This window comes from Chiloscyllium plagiosum, chromosome 6 (assembly GCF_004010195.1).
Source record: "Chiloscyllium plagiosum isolate BGI_BamShark_2017 chromosome 6, ASM401019v2, whole genome shotgun sequence".
NCBI classification, from domain to species: Eukaryota; Metazoa; Chordata; class Chondrichthyes; order Orectolobiformes; family Hemiscylliidae; genus Chiloscyllium; species Chiloscyllium plagiosum.
Genome location: NC_057715.1, coordinates 57,928,293 through 57,949,706, shown reverse-complemented (window position 1 = coordinate 57,949,706; position 21,414 = coordinate 57,928,293). Strand labels below are relative to the sequence as shown.

General features: G+C 38.3%; 1 protein-coding gene across 15 annotated transcripts in view; it reads right to left on the bottom strand.

Annotated features, from left to right (window-relative positions):
• dlg2 (discs, large homolog 2 (Drosophila)) overlaps positions 1–21,414 on the bottom strand; it is a 968,837-nt gene that overhangs the window by 77,905 nt on the left and 869,518 nt on the right. For all 15 annotated transcript variants that reach the window (XM_043691613.1, XM_043691618.1, XM_043691619.1 and 12 more), the window contains one exon: positions 5,818–5,893. In XM_043691613.1, the coding sequence (XP_043547548.1) occupies positions 5,818–5,893 (76 nt within the window). The remainder of the gene's footprint in view (positions 1–5,817; positions 5,894–21,414) is intronic.

The following is a 21,414-nucleotide window of genomic DNA, read 5'->3' as shown; positions in this document are numbered from 1 at the left end:
AACCTTATCATCAATGAAGAGAAAGTGATTTCGAAAATGCGCTGGTCAAAACTTAGGTTGCATGATCTATCAATTTATTTATTTAGATTTTTCGTAATCATGTAATTGAACCATATTGGAAGCCTCTTATTCCATCAAAAACAACAACAAAAAAAATTAATGTATCTAAAAGCCAGAGTATATGATCAGTTATTAACATTTAGTTATAAAGTATGCAAAGCAGATTGCAAAGTATAGAAAATGCTCATTATTGATTTTACCATTCCTGAAAATGAAGTTTCAATTAGACTGCTTTCCAATGTAGTTGGTAAACAGCACTATACAGGCAGCCTATGTACAATGCGATGTTAGGTAAGTAAAGAGTGATGAGGACTCGCATCACACATTCTTGTTTTCATCTATGCAGGCTAGTTTCTATTATAGTATTTATTGCAATAAACACAAGCTTCATTATGGATTAGAATCTTTTGCAAATAAATTTAAAAGATCCCATAACAAATTTGGCATCCCCTGTGGTATCATGAAGATCACACATAACATCAAACTTACATGACTAGGAAAGACTTAAGTGCTGCATTACAAGAACAGAATAATAGTGGTGAATGTTTGATAACCCAATATCATCCAAGACATCACCAAACTCTGCTTTAAACCTGGCTAATGTGATGTACACCTGGAAGGAGACGTTCTCATTGTAGTTTGGCAGGTCCTCAATCAAATGTACTCCTGATGATACCCTTCTTCTTTAGAACCATATAAAAAATGTTCCCTTACTGATAAAGTTATTTTAATCACAGCAGCTTTAATTATCCTGTGCACGCAGATGGTACTTTAGAAATAATGGAAAACAAAGTGAGTAAGTTACTGTTCCAGCACATAAGACTGGGAGATGGAAGGCTTGCTGTGATGCAGATGAAGCTGAGTGACAGAAGAAGGGCAGCATGACGACTTAGTGGTTAGCACTGCTGCCTCACAGCGCCAGGGACCTGGGTTTAATTCCAGCCTTATGCAACTTTCTGTATGGCGTTTGCATGGTCTCCCTATGTCTGCGTGAATTTACTCTGGCTACTCCAGTTTCCTCCCACAGTTCAAAGATGTGCAGGTTAGGTGGACTGGCCATGCTCAATTGCTCACAGTGTCTAGGGATGTGTAGGTTAGGTGGATTAGTCATGGGAAATGCAATGTTACAGAGATAGCGCAGGGGGGTCAGACTGGGTGTGATGCTCTTCAAACTGTTGCTGTGTACTCGATGGGCTGAATGGCCTTCTTCTACACTGTAGTGATTCTACGTGTAAAAGGTCACCAGTGTTCAAGCTGCTTAAACTGACTGACATAGACAGTGATCACAGTGAAACAGTTCAGACCACATTAGGTCTGGCGAGTCCTGGCTGAAACTTGGATAGCCAGTGTGGGATCACTGGTCAGACAGATAATAAATGAAAAGTAGATAACCAAATAAATGTTATATGACTGTTTGAATTTCACATCTTGTTGTTCTTTATGTCCTTTGAAATATGGAAATATGAAATAGACAACAATATACCAAGTAATGCCAAAACTGACAAATGCTTACATCTTTGGTTCAATTTTTTTTTACACACTCTACAATAATTGTTGAAAATCACACAACACCAGGTTGCAGTCCAACAGGTTTAATTGGAAGTACTAGCTTTCGAAGCGCTGTTCCTTCATCAGGTGGTTGTCACAACCTGGTGTTGTGTGATTTTTAACTTTGTACACCTCAGTCCAACATCAGCATCTCCAAATCACGACTACAATAATTGTGACACTATCAATAAATGGTTAAGAAGTTTAATTACAAAAGAATTTAATTATGCTCAATATGATATTTAATTCTGATTCTGCTTGGCTCATTTAAAAGAATTCATTCATGCCCACTCAGTGATTGTGGCACATGGATCTGGCAGCTTGTTCTAAAAGGTTGGATAGGCTTGACAGAAAATATCAATGACAATCCTCATTAGTAAAAACAACATATTAAAATTGTCTTATAAATGCCAAAATGTATGTTATTTAAAAAATTATAAGGGTTATGTTTTCATTAATCAATAGCAGTCTTGAAATGATGACAGATGTTTTGCAGAAATTCAAAGAAAGATAGAGATATCCAGAAATAATCTTGTGAAGTTGAAATGAATGCTAACAACAAGGAAGCCTAAGCTTGCAACAAGAAAAATACAATGTTATGTTCTATCCATTTTCCTGTATCCATCAGAAACCAAGACATTAAATAAAGATCTATGAAAGAAAATAAAGACCTTTGAATGTGGATGCTAAAACTAGTGTTAAAAATTTCATAAGACAAATAAAGCGGTGTTTGAATGTATTTGATAAAAATGTCAGTAATTTGGCCTTGCTCAGAGCTGTCAAACAGCACAGATTCCTTCTTAAGGCAAAATACAGGGCAGCAGAAAGTGGTGTGAACCTAGGTACAGTTGGATAACAGATGTCACAGAATGACTGCAGCTGGGCTCCAATGGATTTGTGAAAAGTGTAGCACACCATGACAGCAGATCTCCTGACAGGAGAATCTATAAGCAGCAGCAGCAACTAATAAAATTGCTTTACAGAATTGATTTTCAGTAGATGAGCTTGGTGTTCTTGTTATCTCATTCAGATTGTTACATTCAATGTGGGCAACTGAAACCAAAGACAACTGCGAGTTCCTGCTGGAGTACAGCTTGATCCCTTTTCCAAGGCAGAACATACAATGACAACAGAATTCAATATTCTTTTACATTTATTATGCTAGAGAAAATCAAACTAAATGAACAATGCAAAAAGACACTTTTGGACTATTAAGTGCACAATATCTTGTTGAGAAATACAAAGTAATTCTTGTAAAGAGAGTGGGAAAGTTTTTGTTTTGTCACAGTTAATATATATGCAATCTGATAATGAATTTATATTGCTTTCAAGAAATATTACCTCACGATAAACATGTGGCAGACAGTTCTGGACTGCTTTTCCTGAAATTAAAATCGTCCTTTTTGACAACAAAAATATTTTAAAAAAGCTCCTAGTAAGACAGTAAAGTTTAATATAAAAGATTGGTTGAATGGTTTCATATTCTACACTTAGGCCCAGATTTTCCTGTCGGGCATAGGTGTGCTGCTCCTGTTGGTGGAACGGTAGTGGTGGTGGCCCTGGAACAGGACGCTTGGAATGGACTGTGATGCAAGGGCATTGATGGACATGGAGCCCATTGTGGAGACCCTCTACACCCAACTCCCCATGAGCCCGCTCACCTGCCCCGATGTCAAGCGGAGCACAAGAAGGGAGGAAGAACTTCATTTTTAGTTACATTTTAGTTATATCTTAATATCTTCTGTAACTCAAAATGGCACCAGAGAATGGTGACATATTACAGTGTTCATTTGTTATATAAAGTGAAAACAAATCATTCAATTCAATTCAAATTACCCTGACAGCTGTACTATGACATCCACTGAGAGACTCAACATGCTCACTATACAGTAATTGCCTGGGATATTTAGTCTTTGATGAGCAATAATCTGAAATCTGAAATCCTTTGAAAATATCCTCAATTCTCAGTTTGAATTGGAGACTTTGGAAAGTTCTTACTAAATTAACTAGATGGTTATTGAGGAAATGCCAGAAGGATTAAACCTGTTCTAGCTCATAGGTAGCTACAAAGTTGCTCTGCCAATTACTCATACTGATCATCATCTTTGTCCCAGTGTAATCCCTCACTGACTTTACTGAGATCCTATTCCCTCACGTATATATCTGGATAATTACCCTCTCACCCACTTACCGCCATACCATCTCTCAACCCACTACCAGTCACCACCTGGGACCTTTCAGCCTCACACTAGTGACCCTACTCCCATCACACTTACGTCACCCGAGCCCCTCATTCACTTGCCACCCTACCTCCTCAACTTCCTGGCACCTAACCCTCTCACTTGCTGAACCACTTACCACCCTACCCCTTATTTACCTATCTTACCCTGATCTCTGTTGTAGCTTGTCAATTATTCTTTTCATTCACGCCCCAGAACACAGCATTGACTGGTGTAAAAACAGTGCTTAGTCTCCAGTGCAGATCCATCACTGCACCAGAACGCTTTCTGAACAAGTACGCTCCTCACTTCTCAAAAGAAAACCTAAATCAGGGATTCAGGCCAGAAATGTGTAACTCCAGGATAACGTAAGTAAAATGGAGTGTAGTGGCAATCGAAGTGTGATTGCCATCCCTTGGAAGATTCTGCACTATTTATTTCAGGAAAACACAAATGGTCTTAATGGATGTTGATTTCCACTCCTGATTGACCTCTGGTGGCCCACTCTAGAGGTACATAAATGGAGCTAGGCGGGCTTGCAATCAACTATAAAACTATCAACTATAGTAATTTGTGAGCCAAAGCAAAACAAAACAATCCATTTGTGCTTGGCTCCGATATGGGAAATATTCCTAGAAATAATATTAAAATGTTATATTTGATTTGTATCTTGTTCACTGCTGACATTTTTCTTCAGTCAGTTTCAAGATCTTTTCATCTGTCAACTTTAATTGTTCACCTGTATTTTGGTTTAAAGAGTCTGAATAAATTATCTCTTAGGATATTTGGATAAGGTTAATGGAAGATTTCTATTATTACCAAAACTGATGAAATTTGAACAGTATAATTACATTACAATTAATATGGCTGCTACTTGTCTGTTGAATGCAGGTACACTTTCATAAATACATCAATATGCAAAAAGCAAAATACCAGATATTACAAGTGTACTAAACTATTTAACAGTGAACAAATATTGATCAAAACAACTTATATCAATCACATTCTGTTTTGAAATACAATTTATTTTTGTTTTTAAAATACTTAGAATAAAATACAATTATTGCTTTGCTGATGCAATATAGGTCATTATTTTGTAGAAACAGTTATTTGTTGTGACAATATTAAAAATCAATGTGATGTTTAGAGGAATCAAGGTATTTTCAAAGTAAACATCCAAAACATTTGCTAGTAACTAGTTCAACGCTGTTTTAAGAAAATTAGCAATATTTTAAACATTGTGCCAATTATCTTTAATCAATTCTAATTAAGTATTCTAACATTTTCATTTTCCTGCTATATGATCTCCAGTTATCTTGCATCACTACAAAGTCTGGCTCCTATACACATCTATAAATATTTGTACAATGTGAGTTTGAACTGTGTTATTGAAATATCTGTCATATATGCACTTTAATTCAATGAAATCAATTAGCACAATGAAATCTGTACCCTCTCAAAAAAAGGTCAGTGAGATTTGTTGGAGTTAAAGATCGACATCACCTTTGCCAAAGGTTTTATTCCTACCAATTTTGGCAGTACCAGAAAGTGTGTTGAATTTTAAGTACAGCATTTCTGACATTAAATAATTTTAAAGTCTAAGTTTTCATACTAGATACAAAATAATGGTTTACAAGTTTCTAAGTTCTGACTTTGTTACTTTGACGAGAAAAGTAGTAGTGTAATGCAAAAAAATGCTGGAACAATTGTTTGTATCTAGTATTTTTAAAAGATGTGAAAAGGTCACATTTTTATACCCCATATAAGTTTAACCTGTTTGCAAAATATTGTTCATCACAATAAAGTATTCAGGGTATGGTAATTTTAAATATGCATTGAATCCAAATGGACCTTTAGGAATGTAATTCTATTTTGAACCATTTTCAAATCAACCAGAGTTTCTCTTAATATCTTAAATACTGTCTGGCAAATGAAGCTCCGGGAACTATCGAATTCAGTCTACAACAATAGCAATAATTTCTTCACTTACCCCTTTGGCATCAATCACTCCAGGATTGGCATTGAACTTTACAGTCTTAAGTCTAGATCGTTCTTTCCTTTCAACTCTGGGGGTACAGAAGGATGAATAGTCGATCAGAATGGATTATTTTGATTCAATGATTCAGTCAAGAATACTGAGAAAGATAAATTTGCTGGATAGCAAAACACACAGCCCGTTACAATTCTTACACAAAAAAATTAAAATTTAAGTCACATCTGTACTTTACCCAGGTACCAAGACTGCAGTTGACATTTATATAATTTAATAAAAAATATAAGATGATATTTAATCTTGAACCATTATACGGAAGCTTCACATTATACTAAAATATGCCCCACAGGTCAACATTCATTTTAGAGCCATTTCTATGAGGTTTGATTTTAATGTGGCCTAGGTGAGGGATCAGAGTTGCACATGTTCTAGTCTACTCTATTCTAGTCCTGGGAAATTTTACAGAGCATTTTTTACAGATTATTTGAAAGAGCAGCCTAATTATGAACTGGCTGAAACAGGATCCTCAATAATTGAGTGAGGCAAGCCCTTTGTTTGGGAGCATATACATTCAGCTCGCAAATTCAGTTCAACCTTGGACTGAGTGTATGCATTTACTGAGTAAGGAAGAGCCTCAAGTTTTATTTTATGCAAAGCTAATTTAGTCTAACTTTTAGTTCAGACTCAAGTAAACTGTAGTTTAAAGCATTGTGCTAGTGAAGTTTGAGTATATTTATATTCAAGGGGTACATTGATTGTGCAGCCAACTAAACACAGGCTGAAACGGGATCCTCATTAACTAACTCAAATGGGCCCTCTGCGTTAGAAACATATATAACTAGCCTAAATAGTGCAATTCAGCATTTAGGTTTACATCTTACAATAGAGTGTTGAAATTGAGTCTCAAGGAATTAAGCAGTGAATAGTATTGGTAAGTACTTCTAGCCCTTAAAGTAAAAATAAAGTCTGTAGGTTATATTTCAGTCTCCAGTCTTTTTTTCTCTCTTTTACTTGTTAGGTATAAAATTGATAATGGTCTGTTTAAAAAATAACAATATAGTAGCGCCTCAACTTACGAACTTAATCCGTTCTGGGACCCGGTTCGCAAACTGAAAAGTTCGTGAACTGAATCAATTTTCCCATTGTTCGGATATTTCCAGAGTCTTTTCTCTTTTTTGTCTCTTGGAGGTTGGTGATGCCACAAGAAAATGATCCAGAGAAACTTGTTTTTTAATTTGTTGCAGAATTTTCCGAAAATGAGACATCACATTGTCATTTAAAATGTTCACTGCTCTGTTGGTCACAGTTTTGTTAGGGTGATGCCTCTCAACAAAAGCCTGCACTTCACTCCATTTGCTACAAATTTCTTTGATTTGAACACTTGATACATCTTCCCTCTCTTCTTCCTCCTCTCCAGAATGCTCCTGCTGCATAACCTTCAACTGCTCCTGTTGCAATTCAACAAGATCTTCTGTGCTGAGTTCTTGTCTGTGGTCCTCCACCAGCTCCGCCACATTATCCTCATCAACCTCCAAGCCCATATTTTGGCCCAGGGTCACAATCTCGTTCACTACATTTACTGATGTCTCTTCCTCAAAACCCTCGAAGTCTCTCTCAGGTTCACAATCTGGCCAATTTTCCTGAAGAAGGGCTTATGCCCGAAACGTTGATTCTCCTGCTCCTTTGATGCTGCCTGACCTGCTGCGTTTTTCCAGCAACACATTTTTCAGCTCTGATCTCCAGCATCTGCAGTCCTCACTTTCTCCTGAGAGGAGTGGTGTTGGGAGGAATGAACTTTACTTTTATGAAGTCGTATTCAATGTCCAAGTCTTCTTCCAAATTAGGAGGATGGGCAGGAGCACTGTCCATTACAAGAAGACACTTAAGTGGCAAATTATTTGTTTCAAGATATTCCTTGACAGCTGGTGCAAAAACTTTCATCAACCAGGATCAATGGTCGGCACAACATCGTGGGCTGAAGGGCCTGTTCTGTGCTGTACTGTTCTATGTTCTAACCATTCCATAAAAATCATTTGCGGGACCCAAGCCTTGCTATTCGCCCTCCACATTACCAGGAGTTTAGCCTTCAACACATTATTGCGTTTAAAAACGCGAGGATTTTCAGAGTGGTAGACTAATAGAGGCTTAATCTTGCAATCCCGACTTGCATTCGCGCACAATAAAAGCGTTAACCTGTCCTTCATTGGTTTGTGGCCCAGTAGTGCCTTCTCCTCTTGGGTTATGTAGGTCTTTTTGGGCACTTTTTTCCAGAAAAGTCCAGTTTCATCACAGTTAAAAACTTGATGTGAGACATAACCTTCATCTTCGACAAACTTATTGAATTCCTTCACAAAGTCCTCTACTGCCATTTATCCGAACTAGCCGCTTCTCCATGCCTTATTACACTATGGATTCCAGTTCGACGAAATTTATCAAACCAGCCTCTGCTGGCTTTAACTTCTTCAACGCGATCAGTACTTGTACTCGGCGGTGTCGCCAACAAACCATGGTGTATGTGTAGAGCCTTCTCGCAGATTATAGTCTTGTTAACACTATCTCCAGCAAACTCTTTTTGATTTATCCAAACTAATAATAATTTTTCAACCTCGTCTAACAATTTAGGCCTTTGCTTCGTTAAAATAGACACTCCTTTAGCCACATCAGCTGCCTTTAGTGCCTCTTTGTTCTTTAGGATAGTACACATAGTCGATTTCGCCATGTCGTACTGCATAGCGAGATCAAATACGCAAGCACCATTCTCATGTCTAGCTATTATTTCTTTCTTCGTTTCTATAGTAATACGTTTAAGTTTCTTAACACCACTAACACTACCACTTTTCACTTTCTTGGGAGCCATAATGAGGGCTAATTTAATGCAAAAAAACAAAAAAAGTGTAAGAATGCTTGGACGTTGGATGTTCACAGCGCACGTGCCAAAGACGAACTGAATGAGATCACACGGGGCCCGAGAGCTTTTGCGTTCAAAGCGCGCGTAGAAAAGCAGAACAATGACAATGAAACCACGGGCGTTTTGCGTTCGTACCTTGAATTTCGTACGTACTTTGAAGCAAAATCTTACTTACAATCCTGTTCGTAAACCGATTTGTTCGTGAACGGGGTCATTCGTATGTCGAGGCGCTACTGTATAATATTGACGTACTCAGAGCAGGATACAAGTGATTTAATTAATAAAAACAATAAGGATGGTAGATTGGCTGGTGTGTTGCATTTGGAATAAATGGAAGCTGCTTGATACCAAGGTGATCCACCATGAAGACATTTGCAAAATTGTTTACAGCTTGACAAACTTCAGATCTGAATTTAGGAGTTGCAAAAAGGAGGACATAATATAATGAGGAGGATAGATACTGTTCTCTGCAGCCATATGTGATTCCTGAAGTATGCATTGCCTGTGTGGTGTGAGGCTTAAGAACAAGTCCTTGGGGCTGCACAGGAGTGGGAAGGGAGGGATCCAGTTGTCATCATTCACATTGATACCAACAACATTGATAGGACTTGAAAACAGGTTTCTGCTGAAAGATTTTGAACTCAAACTCACTAAGGTAACCTCTGGATTACTATCTGAGCCACAGGCAAACATGGCACAGGACAAATAAAATCAAGAAATTAACTGCACAGCTTAAAGATTGGCAGGTGAGGAAAGGGTTTCAGCTCATGAAGCACTGGCACTAAATACTGAGGTAGAAGGCAGCTGTTTCAATGGAACTGGCTTCACTTGAACTGTGCTAGGACCAGTATTCCAGGGAATTGAAGAACTGTATTGATGGCTGTAGATATTCAGGAATTTTGACTTTTCAGAAGTGTAGACAGGAATGAAAGGGTGGAGGGATAAATTCATTAGCATGAGATGGAACAAGTATAAAAGCAAGAAATAATGTAAAAGCAAAAGATGTAGAATCCATCTCGGTGGAGGTAAGAAATAATGAGGAAAAAAGACACTAGTGGGAGTAGTCTATAGGCACCCACAAAGTAGCTATTCTGATGGATAAAGAAGCAATCAAGAGATCACGAGGACATTTAAAAAATGAAGTACGTTAATCATGGGTGACTTTAACCTTCATGGAAATTGGGAAAATTAAAGTGGCAAAGGTCGCCAAGAGGAAGAATTCATTGCGTATTTAGGACAGTTTTCTAAAACAAATTGCTATGATCCAACCAGGGATCAGGCCATTTTGAATCTGGTAATGTGCAATGAGGCAGGTGTAATGAATGAATTCTCAGTAAAAGATCACCTAGGGAACACTACACATTAGAATTTAGCGTTCAGTTTGATAGTGAGAAACTTGGGTCAGAAACAACTGTACAAAACTTAAATCAGGCAAATTACATAGGGCGAGAGAAAGGTTGGCTGCTGTAGACTTGGAAAAGAATTTAGGAGAAAAGATGGATAAGGAATAATAGTGCACATTTAAGAAAATAGTAGATGACTTACAGGAAAGATATATCCTACTGATGATCAAAGTTTATAGGACAGAAATAAACTTATCATGGTTACCCAGGAGGTTAAAGGTAGCGTTGATAAAGTACGGCACTGGAACAGGCACAGGATCTGATAAAGGGTTATGCCCGAAACATTAACTCTCTTGCTCATCAGATGCTACCTGATCTGTTGTGCCTTTTCCAGTACCACACGTTATCAACTCTGACTCTCCAGCATCTGCAGTCCTCACTATCTCCTAGGTTAAAGGTAGTATCAAATTGAAAATGAGAGGGTTCTTGTGGCACAGTGGTGCTGTCCCTACCTTTGAGCCAGGAGTCCCTGCTTAAAGAACCTAATGAACCAGAAGTGTGTAATATATCTCCGAACGGGTTGATTAAAAGTATCTCAAATTGACTGAAAGATACAATGCTGAAAACTTAAGTAGAAGCCAGAGGTTTGGGAAAGTTTAAAAGCCAAAAAAAATTACCAAAATCTAGGGCAAACAAACAAATAACATAAAAATGGATAGTAAGAGCCTCTTTAAATATATAAAAAGGAAACAAGAAGCCAAAGTGAACATAGGTTACTTAGAGAATGAGGCTGGGGAATAACACTGGTGAACAAGGAAATGCATTTTTCTTCACAGTAGAGAACATTAATATATCTCCAAAAGTACTAAATAATCAAGGGGCATAAGGATATAGAGATGAAATTAACAAAATCAAACTGATTACACAAAGTTTGGTACCATTAACAGCTCCGTCAGCTTAAGCTACTGAAATAGTCCAAGTCCAAATACAGCAAAACCTGTACAATATCCAGGCCTGGGCTGAAAAGTGGCATGTAACATTCACACCATGCAAATGCCAGACAATGATCATCTCCAATATGGGACAATCGAGCCATCATCCCTAGACATTCAATGGCCTTAGCATCACTCAAGTCTCAGGATTAACATCCTGGGGTTGCCACTGACAGAAAATGAACTGGACTAGCCATATAGAGGTCTTGAATACAACAGCAAGTAACTCACAGAGAAGAATGATGGAATACCCCCACTTGCTTGGATGAGTGCAGCTCCAATAACACTCAAGAGGCTTGACACCATCCAGAAGCCCACTTGATTACTATCACATCCACTCTCTCCATTACCAATGCTCAATCATAGCTGTATGTAAAATCTACAAGCTGTATGGCAGAAATTTACCAAAAATCCTTACACAGCACCTTCCAAACACATGACCATTTCCATCTAGAAGGACTAGTAGATACATGGGAATACTACCACCTGCAATTTCCCACCGAAGCCATTCACCATCCTGACTTGGAAATATGCTGCCGTTCCTTCACTGTCACTAAATGCTGACCTAGTCAGCAACACACATCTCCCATGACAGAATAAAAAAAAAATAAGGTTCTTAAGGGACTTGACAAAGTAGATCCCAAAAGGATGTTTCAGTTTGTGGGCATTGAGTGGGCATAATCTAAGAGTAAGGGGCTACCCATTTAAGATAGAGAACAAGAAATTACATCTCTCAGAGTGTTGTGAACCTACGGAATTCTTTACTGTAGAGGGATGTCACAGCTAGGTGATGAAATATATTCAAGGCTGCAATACACAGTTTTTATTCAGTAAGGGAATTAAGAGTTATGGAAAAAAAAACAGGAAAATGGAGTTGAGGATTATCAGATCAGCCATAAATTAATTGAATGGTGGTGTAGACTTTATACATCTATTGGTCTACTTCTGTTCCAATGTCTTACATAGGACCTTGTGAGATTATACCTACAGAACTACATGTAGTTTTGGTTTCCCTACCTAAGAAAGGATGTATTTGTTATAGAGGGAATGCAGCAATGGGTCATTAGGCTGATACTAGAAAGAGCCATGATTTGGAGATGCCGGTGTTGGACTGGGGTGTACAAAGTTAAAAATCACACAACACCAGGTTGTAGACCAACAGGTTTAATTGGAAACACATTAGCTTTCGGAGCGATGCTCCTTCATCAGGTGATTGTGTGACAATCAGGTGATCAGGTGACAATCACCTGATGAAGGAGCGTCGCTCCGAAAGCTAGTGTGTTTCCAATTAAACGTGTTGGACTATAACCTGGTGTTGTGTGATTTTTAACTAGAAAGAGCAGCACTATCCTATGAGGGGAAATTGTTTAGAAAGATGAGAGGTGATCTGATTAAATATATAAAATTATGATATAGCTCGACAGACTAGATGTAGGGAGGATGTTTCCCCAAGTTGGTGGATCTAGAACCAGGGAACAGTCTCAAGATATGGGTTAGACCACTGAGCACTGAGATGAGAAGAACTCTCTTTATTCAAACAGTAGTGAACCAATAAAATTCTCAACCACAGAAGGCTGTAAATGCCAAGTCACTGAATATTTTTGAGAGAGGTAGATACATTTTTAAATTTTAAAGGCATCATGGGTTACGGAAGAAAACGGGAATATGCTATCGAGATAGAGGATCAATCCTATATATTCTATTTGCTGCATCAATTAAGCCTGCTTTACATTGGAGAAACCAAACACAAGCTGGGTGACCGCTTTCGGAAACACCTCCAGTCTATGTGCAAGCAGGACCCCAACCTTCCCTCAGCTGGTCATTTTAACACAGTGTCCTGCTCACATGTCCACATGTCTGTCCTCGGCATGCTGCAGTGCTCCAGTGGGAATCACAGTGTAAACTGGAGGAACAACATCTCATCTTCAGACTAGACACTTTACAACCGTCTGGACTTAATATTGAGTTCAACGTCTCCAAGTTGTGAACCTGCTCCCATCCCTTTCCTTTCTTTTAGCTTTACTTGTTATATCCTCTGTCACTGCATCCTCTCTCTGCTCCCCCCACCTCAGTGGGACTGTCTGTCTTTCCAGTCTGGCAGTTAGACACACTATTGTTCTGCTATTCTCACATTCCAATCACTTGATCTGAACTATCAACATCATTTCTCCCCCAGCACTCCACAGCTACCCCTCGTCCGTCCCCCCCTCCCCCCAACTATTGCACATAAGCTGCTCCCTTCAGACTTCATATCGGCTCTGATGAAGAGTCATTTAGACTTGAAACATTAGCTTTCTCTCTCTCCATGAATGCTGCCTGATGTGTTGTGATCTCCAGCATTTTTTTGTTTTCAGTACAGATTCCAGCAACTGAAGTAATTTGCTCTAAGATAGAGGGTCAGCCATGATCATATGAAACGGTGGAACTAGCTTGAAAGAGTTAATGGCCTATTCCTTTCCCTACTTTCTATGTTTTATAGTCTTACACAAAGAAAGGGCAGCAGGGCTTCCCATTAGCAAATGGACAGTGGCCAATACAATCTGTTAAATCCTTATTAAGGTCAAATGTTCCATGTAAGCTGAGAGGTGGTTGTTATCTACCTGGATAAAGGAACAGTCACAGGTTGCCTTGTGGAGAAGTCCCTCTGCTCCCACAGTGGTGCCCAGGCAGTGTAGACATTTGTTGATGCAAATTTTTAAAAGTTGAAGACAAAGTGTCCTCACTTTCCGCAGAATGTTGGCTCAGTGTTTATCACTGCTGTGTCACAGGGCCAGGGATCTCGGTTCAATCCTACCCTCTCGCAACTGTCTGTGTCGGGCTTGCACATTCTCCTTTTGTCTGCATTGATTTCTTCCAGCCTGTGTAATTATCATCACTTCAGATAAAATGAAGAAAAATATTCCAGAGTAGAAATGCAGATTGAGCAAAGACAGTTCAGAACTGTGGCAATGATGTGAGTGGAAGAAATCAAAAATGTGGAGAAGAACAAAAATCTCTGTGTCTCCATCTCCCATGGATTCTGTAATGCATGAGAAGTAAGGAGAGAAATAGATGGGTGACTTTTTTTCTGGCCATACTTGTTAAATCTAAAACCAAATTGGAAAATTCTACTCCCTGACAGTCCCAACAGGTAAAATGCATGGTGAAAGTAGGCCCTACAAAATAAACTTTCCAAGGGTAAAGTCCAGGACTCTCATTAAAGGACAATCTTGTGCTATAGTGTATTTTTCAGCAAAGAGCATAGACTTTGATTCTGACATGTTAAGCTAGGAAATGTACAAGAGGAGCTTAGAGTTGTATATGCTTTCTGGCTTTCCACCATTTCCAGTGGGGAAGTCTGCTTGCCATTGTTACTTTACTCTCATTACAGAGAATATAAGATACTGTCTACTAGAGAGTAGGTACTTAAGGCTTGAAGTGAGACTAAAGGACTGAGTACTATGAGCAGTTTATTTAAGAAATATTGTTTCAATTGGAAGCAGTTCAGAGAAAGTTCACCAGAGATGATTCCCTGTATGGAGTGGTTGTCTTATGAACCCTGTTGGGACACTACTCATTGGAATTTTGAAGAATGAGAGGTGATCTCATTGAAAATGTAGGATTTTTAAAGGAGCTTGACTGGGTAAATGCTGAGAGGATGTATCCCCTCATGCGGGAGTCTAAGTTCAGAGGGCATAATCTCAGAATTATGAGACACTCATTTAAGACTGACATGAGGTTGAATTTCTTCTCTCAGAGGGTCGCAAGTCTTTGGAACTCCTTACCATAGAAAGCTATGGCAGCAGAGTCCTTGTGTATATTTAAGGCTAAGAGATAGATACAATGAAAACACAGGAGCTTTTTAACTTCTTTGCCCCCCCTCAAGGGTTTCATTTTTACCCTGTGGTAAATTATCCTTATATCTTCACTGAGATCTACCTTTCCCTTTCCATGTGAGGATTTCTCTTTGCCCCAATTTCTATCCATCATGGACTGAAATTGATTCTGGAAGACAAGTTTTGTGCACTAGCTCATAATCATCAGCCACTTCAGCTGCTAACCTTGCTGTTTTAACTCTCTGCTCTTCCACATGAGTTCGCACTACTTCAGGCAGTGAATTTTTGAATACTTCCAAAATAATTACCTCTCTAAGGGCATCATAGGTTTGTTCGATTTTTAAAGCCCTTATCCATCTCTCAAAATTACTTTATTTGATCCTTTCCAAGTCAATAGAGGTTTGATCAGGGTCCCTCCTTAGATTCCTGAAATGTTGTCTATAGGCTGCTAGTCCAAGCTCATATGCGCTTAAAATGGCTTTTTTCACCTCCTCATACTCCCCAGATACCTCTACTGATAGTGATGCGAATACCTCACTAGCCCTACCAACAAGTTTCATTTGGATCAACAAGACCCATATTGCCAATGGCCACTGCAATTCTTTCGCCACCTTTTCAAATGAGATGAAAAAGGCTTCCACATCCTTCACATTAAATTTAGGCAATGCTTGAACATACTTAAAACAGTTTCTCACCAGGCTTCTGACTACCAGGGGATTGCTCATCATCACTCTCTTCCTCACTAAGCCTACCGTCAGCCTTTTAAGCTGACTTTCCTTTTTAATGTCAGTTTTTGAAGTTCAAACCTCTCTCTTTTTCTTTCTCTGCTCTCTTTTTCTCTCTCTTCTGCTTTTAATCATAACTCAAACTGTTTCATTTCTGCTGCCCTTTCCTTATCTCTTGCCTCTAACTCAAGCTGCTTCATTTGCAATCAATTCTTGCCATCTCTATAGACTCTGATGGTTTCTCCAGCAAGTTTAAATTAACTGCTATAATTATCTTTCTTTTCCTCACAGAAGCAGGCAGTTCCAATTCTAGTTTCTCTGCTAATGCTTGCAACTTGGTCTTATTCAAGTTTTTCAAAACTTCCAAAGTCACCGCATCCACATCCAGAAAGCTTCTGATGACTGAAAGAGCCATTTCTAACCCAAGCTTTGTCTACCCAACCAAACCAACACCTGAAATCAAGACATTAACACCTACCACTCGCTGTTTAAAATCCCACAAAGAGCTCCCAATCTGTTATGGACTAGGCCAGATCACTCAAAACACTCTTAAACAGACAGCCCAGAACATAACTTTGCAATTTGTTTCAGTAAGTGTACAGTGAAAATTACCTGGAATAAGTTAGCTAGGTTGACTACAGGATTTTAAAACAGACAAAAAAATTATTCACAAAATTACACAATGAAACACAAAGAACAGAATAGAGAACCCCCTACAGAGCTCAGTCTATCCAAACAAGGCTTAATTATGCTGTTCTGAATATACACAACAGTCGCAATAAGCAAATTCCCTTTAAAACCCAGTATAAATGGAACACATGCCTACAGGTTGAAGTTGAAGGGCAGAAAAGAGAGAGAGAAAGAGTGAGTTCCCACACAGCTCACTGTTGAACTTCCAAGCAATTCAAGACTGAACTAAAAACTGCTAAGCTCAGCTGGAGAGTTGACCACTCCCCTTTCTTTATACAGGTTATGTCTAAAACATGACCACTTTGGCCTGAAGTCTCATCTGTTTACATACAAACAAAAGGCCTCTCAAAATCCTTTTCATCGATGTACCAAGCCAGACTGGTCGCAGCCTGGCCCAGTTTCTTACCCCTCTAAAAAAACTCAAGGACAGAGTCTCCTTGAGCCAAGGAACAGCTTTTAGAAAAAAAGGGACTAGCTTTGTGACAGCCTACTCCTGTTTCTATTTCATACGGTTTTAAGGTCTTATGGAATTATCAGCAGAAAAGGATACTCAATATTTAACATTCTAAGGACATAAATAAACTAGATGTCACAACCAAGGAGATGGATTTTTACAGGAATGGCAAGATTGATAGACAGGTGCACTAAATTGGAATAAGCCCAAAAAATGTGAACTCATTCAAGAAAGAACTAGGTTAGAGATTTATTTTTAAAAAAAACCAAGGGATGAAACAGATAATAACATGGTGTTTAACTTTGGGTTCTCTTACTGTTCTATATGTTTCTTTGTACCTACAACTGTAAGTTATAAGTTTAGAATTGAGACCCTAACATTCTTGTGAGTTTTATTACCATGACACACCTATAATAAGATCAATTATTTGGAAATTGGGCATTATTAATTAGGTTCTCTGCAAATTAAAATAATTACTAGCTATCTAATAGGACAATGGATGGCTCAGTGGGTTAAGTAGTCACACTGTTTATTTTTGGAACTTGGTTTTAAAATAAGTGCAGGCTGATAATTTTGAACTCTTCTCTTGATTGCCACAAGTATCCAAAGTAAAATAAACATAAGTGGTGTTCAGTATTCTTGTAGAAAATAAGTTAAAAATACAGAACAATATTTTAAAAATCAATACACTATATACGAGATTGTTAAAAGAAATGTGAGAAAATTATTGAGGCTTTGACCATCATGTTTCAGTCCTTCCTGGCTACAGGAATGGTGCCAGTGGATTGAAAGCCTGCTAAAGGTTGGATCATAGTTTATAACGGGAGGAAGGACTAATCTCTCAGTATCGAGGAGAAAGTGAGGGCTGCAGATGCTGGAGATCAGAGCTGAAAATGTGTTGCTGGAAAAGCGCAGCAGGTCAGGCAGCATCCAAGGAACAGGAGAATCGAAGTTTCGGGCATAAGCCCTTCTTCAGCAATGAGGAAGCCTTTCTTCTGTATCGGCTGGTTATCTTAACCATAGATTTACTGGAAAGAATTATGAGATATAGCATAAACCTTTGTTAAGGAAATGTCATATCTGACTAACTTGAATGTATTTATTGAGATGATGACAAATAAACTTGACGAAGGCAGAGTTGTGGATGTGGCCCATGCGCATCTGAACAAGGCTATTGACAAAATCCCACATGATAGATTTGTCCAAACACATAAAAGGCTTTGGCCCATAGGAGAGTGGTAAAATGGATTAGAAGTTGTCTTATTAATTGGTACCCAAGAGTGTTGGTTGATATGTATATTGGAACAGGTAATCTGAACCAGTGTAGTTCCAAAGGTCCCTATAATTGTTCCCTTACTTTGAATAACATATACTATTAACTTAGATTCAAATGGAGGAGGGCATGATAAAGAAGATACAAAAACTGATCATGTGTTTGATGGTAAAGAGGAAAGCTTTAGATACATGAAGATATAGATGTTCTGATCAGTTGGCTGGAAACAAAAAATTGAAGTCAATCTGGAAAGATGTGAGGTAATGATTCTTTGGCTGTGCCAAAAGGCAACAAATACACAATAAGTGGTAGATACTGAAGAGTGTGCCCACAGACCCTCAAATGTCTTTAAAGCTGGGCATGTCAAAAGATGGCTAAGAAATCATATATCATACTTTTACTTATTAGCTGAGGCAAAAAAAATGTGATGTTATGCTAGAGCTGTATACAATACTAGTTAGACCATAGCTTGAATACTCTCCATTTCTAACTGGAAAGATGTGACTGTAACGTAAAAGGTGCAGAGGAGATTTAGGATGCTGCCAGGACTGGAAAATTTTATCTTTGAGTAGCCTTGGATTGTTTTTCTTGGAACAGAGGTGACTAAGAGATGCCTGAGATGTACAAAATTATGATGAGCTGAGATAGGGTAATTAAGGACAACATTAACAGAAGAATTAAAAAATGGTAGAATAATTCACAGAAAGATGAGAAAGTATTTTTCCATGTAGAGACCTAGAGCACATTTCCTGAAAGGGCAGTAGAGGCAGAAACTCTCACCACACTTAAAAAGTACATGGATGGCTACTTGTAGAGCTGTGATCTTCAAGGCTAAAGACAAAGCTCAAGAAGATATGGTTAGGCTAAACAGTTTTCATTGACTGGCTTGGACAATGGACCAAATGACATTGTATTAAATTTTCCATGATTTCTTTGATATCTGTAATTTTAAATACAATGGGGTCTAATTTCAAATTAGCATCTGCATCTGATCTAATGTCCGCTTGAATGAAATAAGTGATTGCATTCACTTTGAGTAGTTGAACATTTTGTTGTCCTTAAAAAGATCCCAGAAGACTAGGGAAAAAGTGGCCTTTAAACTCACAGGAGTTTGGTATTTGCAGAATTGGAAAACAGGATTGTTCATTGTGGCTTCACAAAACAATTAGAGGTCATTGTTGATATACCTCCCTTCCACCATCCCTCTTCTGCTTCTTTTAAAATGCACCTGAGCTTCAGCAATTTTGGATAAACCTTGACCACTAACCTGCATTAGGAACATAGATGTAGTAGTAGACCATTCAATCCCTTGAACCTGCTCTGCCATTCTAGGACATGCAGATAATCTACCTCAATACCATATTTGCAAGCTCCCTCTATATCTCTTTATGTCATTAATAAATGAGAATTAATTAAACACTGCCTTGTACATAACGACTGAATTTCTGTAATTTCATGAATTTCATTCTGGGGTAAAGAATTCCAAACATCTGAAATTCCTCATCATCTCAATTGAAATGGCTTGCCTTTTATTCAAATATACGATGTCCCCTGGTTCTACAGCCCAGCTAGATTTCAGCAACTTATGAACAAGATTACTGATGTCCCTTTGAACATCAATACATTTCAATCTTTCCTACCAAAGTGGATAACCTCACTTTTCAACACTTTATACCATTTGCCATGTCCTTGCCCACTGAGTCAGATGTGCAGATCCCTCCGAGGCATCGTTCTGTCTTCCTCACCACACATATTTCCAGTAAGTTCTACACTGTGCAAACTTTGAAATAATACAATTGTTCTTCACATCCCAAACATTAATATAGATTATGAATAGCTGGGGCACAAGTACTCATCATTGTACCACAGATCACTGGTCACAGCCTGCCAGTCTGAGACCGACTCATTTACTCTTTGCTTTTTTCTGTTAGACAATCCTCAGTATGCTAGTACTAACCCCAATTCCATGCACAATAATTTTGTTTACCAACGTCTTAGGTGGGGTATTTTTCAAAGTTATGTTGGGGTATGGGTATTTTTGCCATCCAAAAATCTAAATTCACCATGTCTACTGGCTCCCACTCTTTGATTCTACTAGAAATATTTTCAAACAGGTTTATCAAACATGATTTCCCCTTCATAATATGTAATCGGCAGGTACCATTACAAAATTAAGGTGATCATCAATGTAACAATTATCTTGATAACCATCTTTGTTAACACTCTCGGGTGAAGGCCATCAGGTCCTAGGGATTTGGCAAATTTCCATCCCATTAATTTCTCCAACACTGTTTTTCACTGGTGCTAATTTCTTTCAGTCCCAGACTCTCACCAGATCCTTGGAAGTTAATTATTTAAGGGAGATTATGTCTATGTTCACACAAGAAAAGCATTTATTTAGCTTTTCTGACATTTTCTACTTTCTGTTATAAATTCTCCTTTTTCTGCATTTATTGGATCCACGTTTGTCATTGATAATCTTTTCATTTTATATAATAATATAAGCTTTCACAATCCATCTTTATGTTTCTTGCTATTTTATATTCATATTCACCAGCTCAGTGGTTCGCACTGTTGCCTCACAGTGCTAGGGACCTGGGTTCGATTCCACCCTTGTGCAACTTTCTGTGTGCAGTTTGCATTTTCCCCTTGTCTGGATGGGTTTCTTCCAGGTGCTCAGGTTTCCTCCCAGAGTTCAAAGATGGATTGGCCATGTTAATTGCCCATAGCGTCCAGGGATGTGCAGGATAGGTGGATTAACCATGGGAAATGCAGGGTTGGATATGGGTGGGATGCTTTTTGGAGGGCCGGTGTGTACTAAATGGGCCGAATGGCCCTTTTCTACACTGTAGGGATTGTATGATTTGATATTCTCTTTATCGATTTATTTGTCTTCCTTTGCTGAATTCTAAGTTCTCCCGATTGTCAGGCTTACAACTTCTATTGGGAACTTCTTTGATATAATACAGTGTTCAACTTTCCTTGAAAGAAATGGCTCTGTTACTTATCCTATTTGATATTTTTGCTTGTATATTTTCTGAAAATTAAATACTATTTCTTTAAAATTGCCTATCTACCAACAAACCTTTTAATCTATTATGATAAGGCTTAGGGGCAATTGTGAATGTACTTTGAGCTTTGCTGTTTCAGTTTGCTGTCACTGTGCATTGCTGGATTCACTTGCCATTTCGGGTATCAATGAAGTTGGACTTAAACAGTTGATTGTTCTTTGACAAATGGTGTTAGTATAGTTGCTGACTATTCATTGGCATGTGTACAATCAATGTAAAGCTATTTGAAAGGTAATCAAGTACTGAAAGCACGTCAAGTGCATCTGATTATAAGTCAAGTCAAATTATTTAAATCTTTAATAATTCATTGGTGAATTATTAAT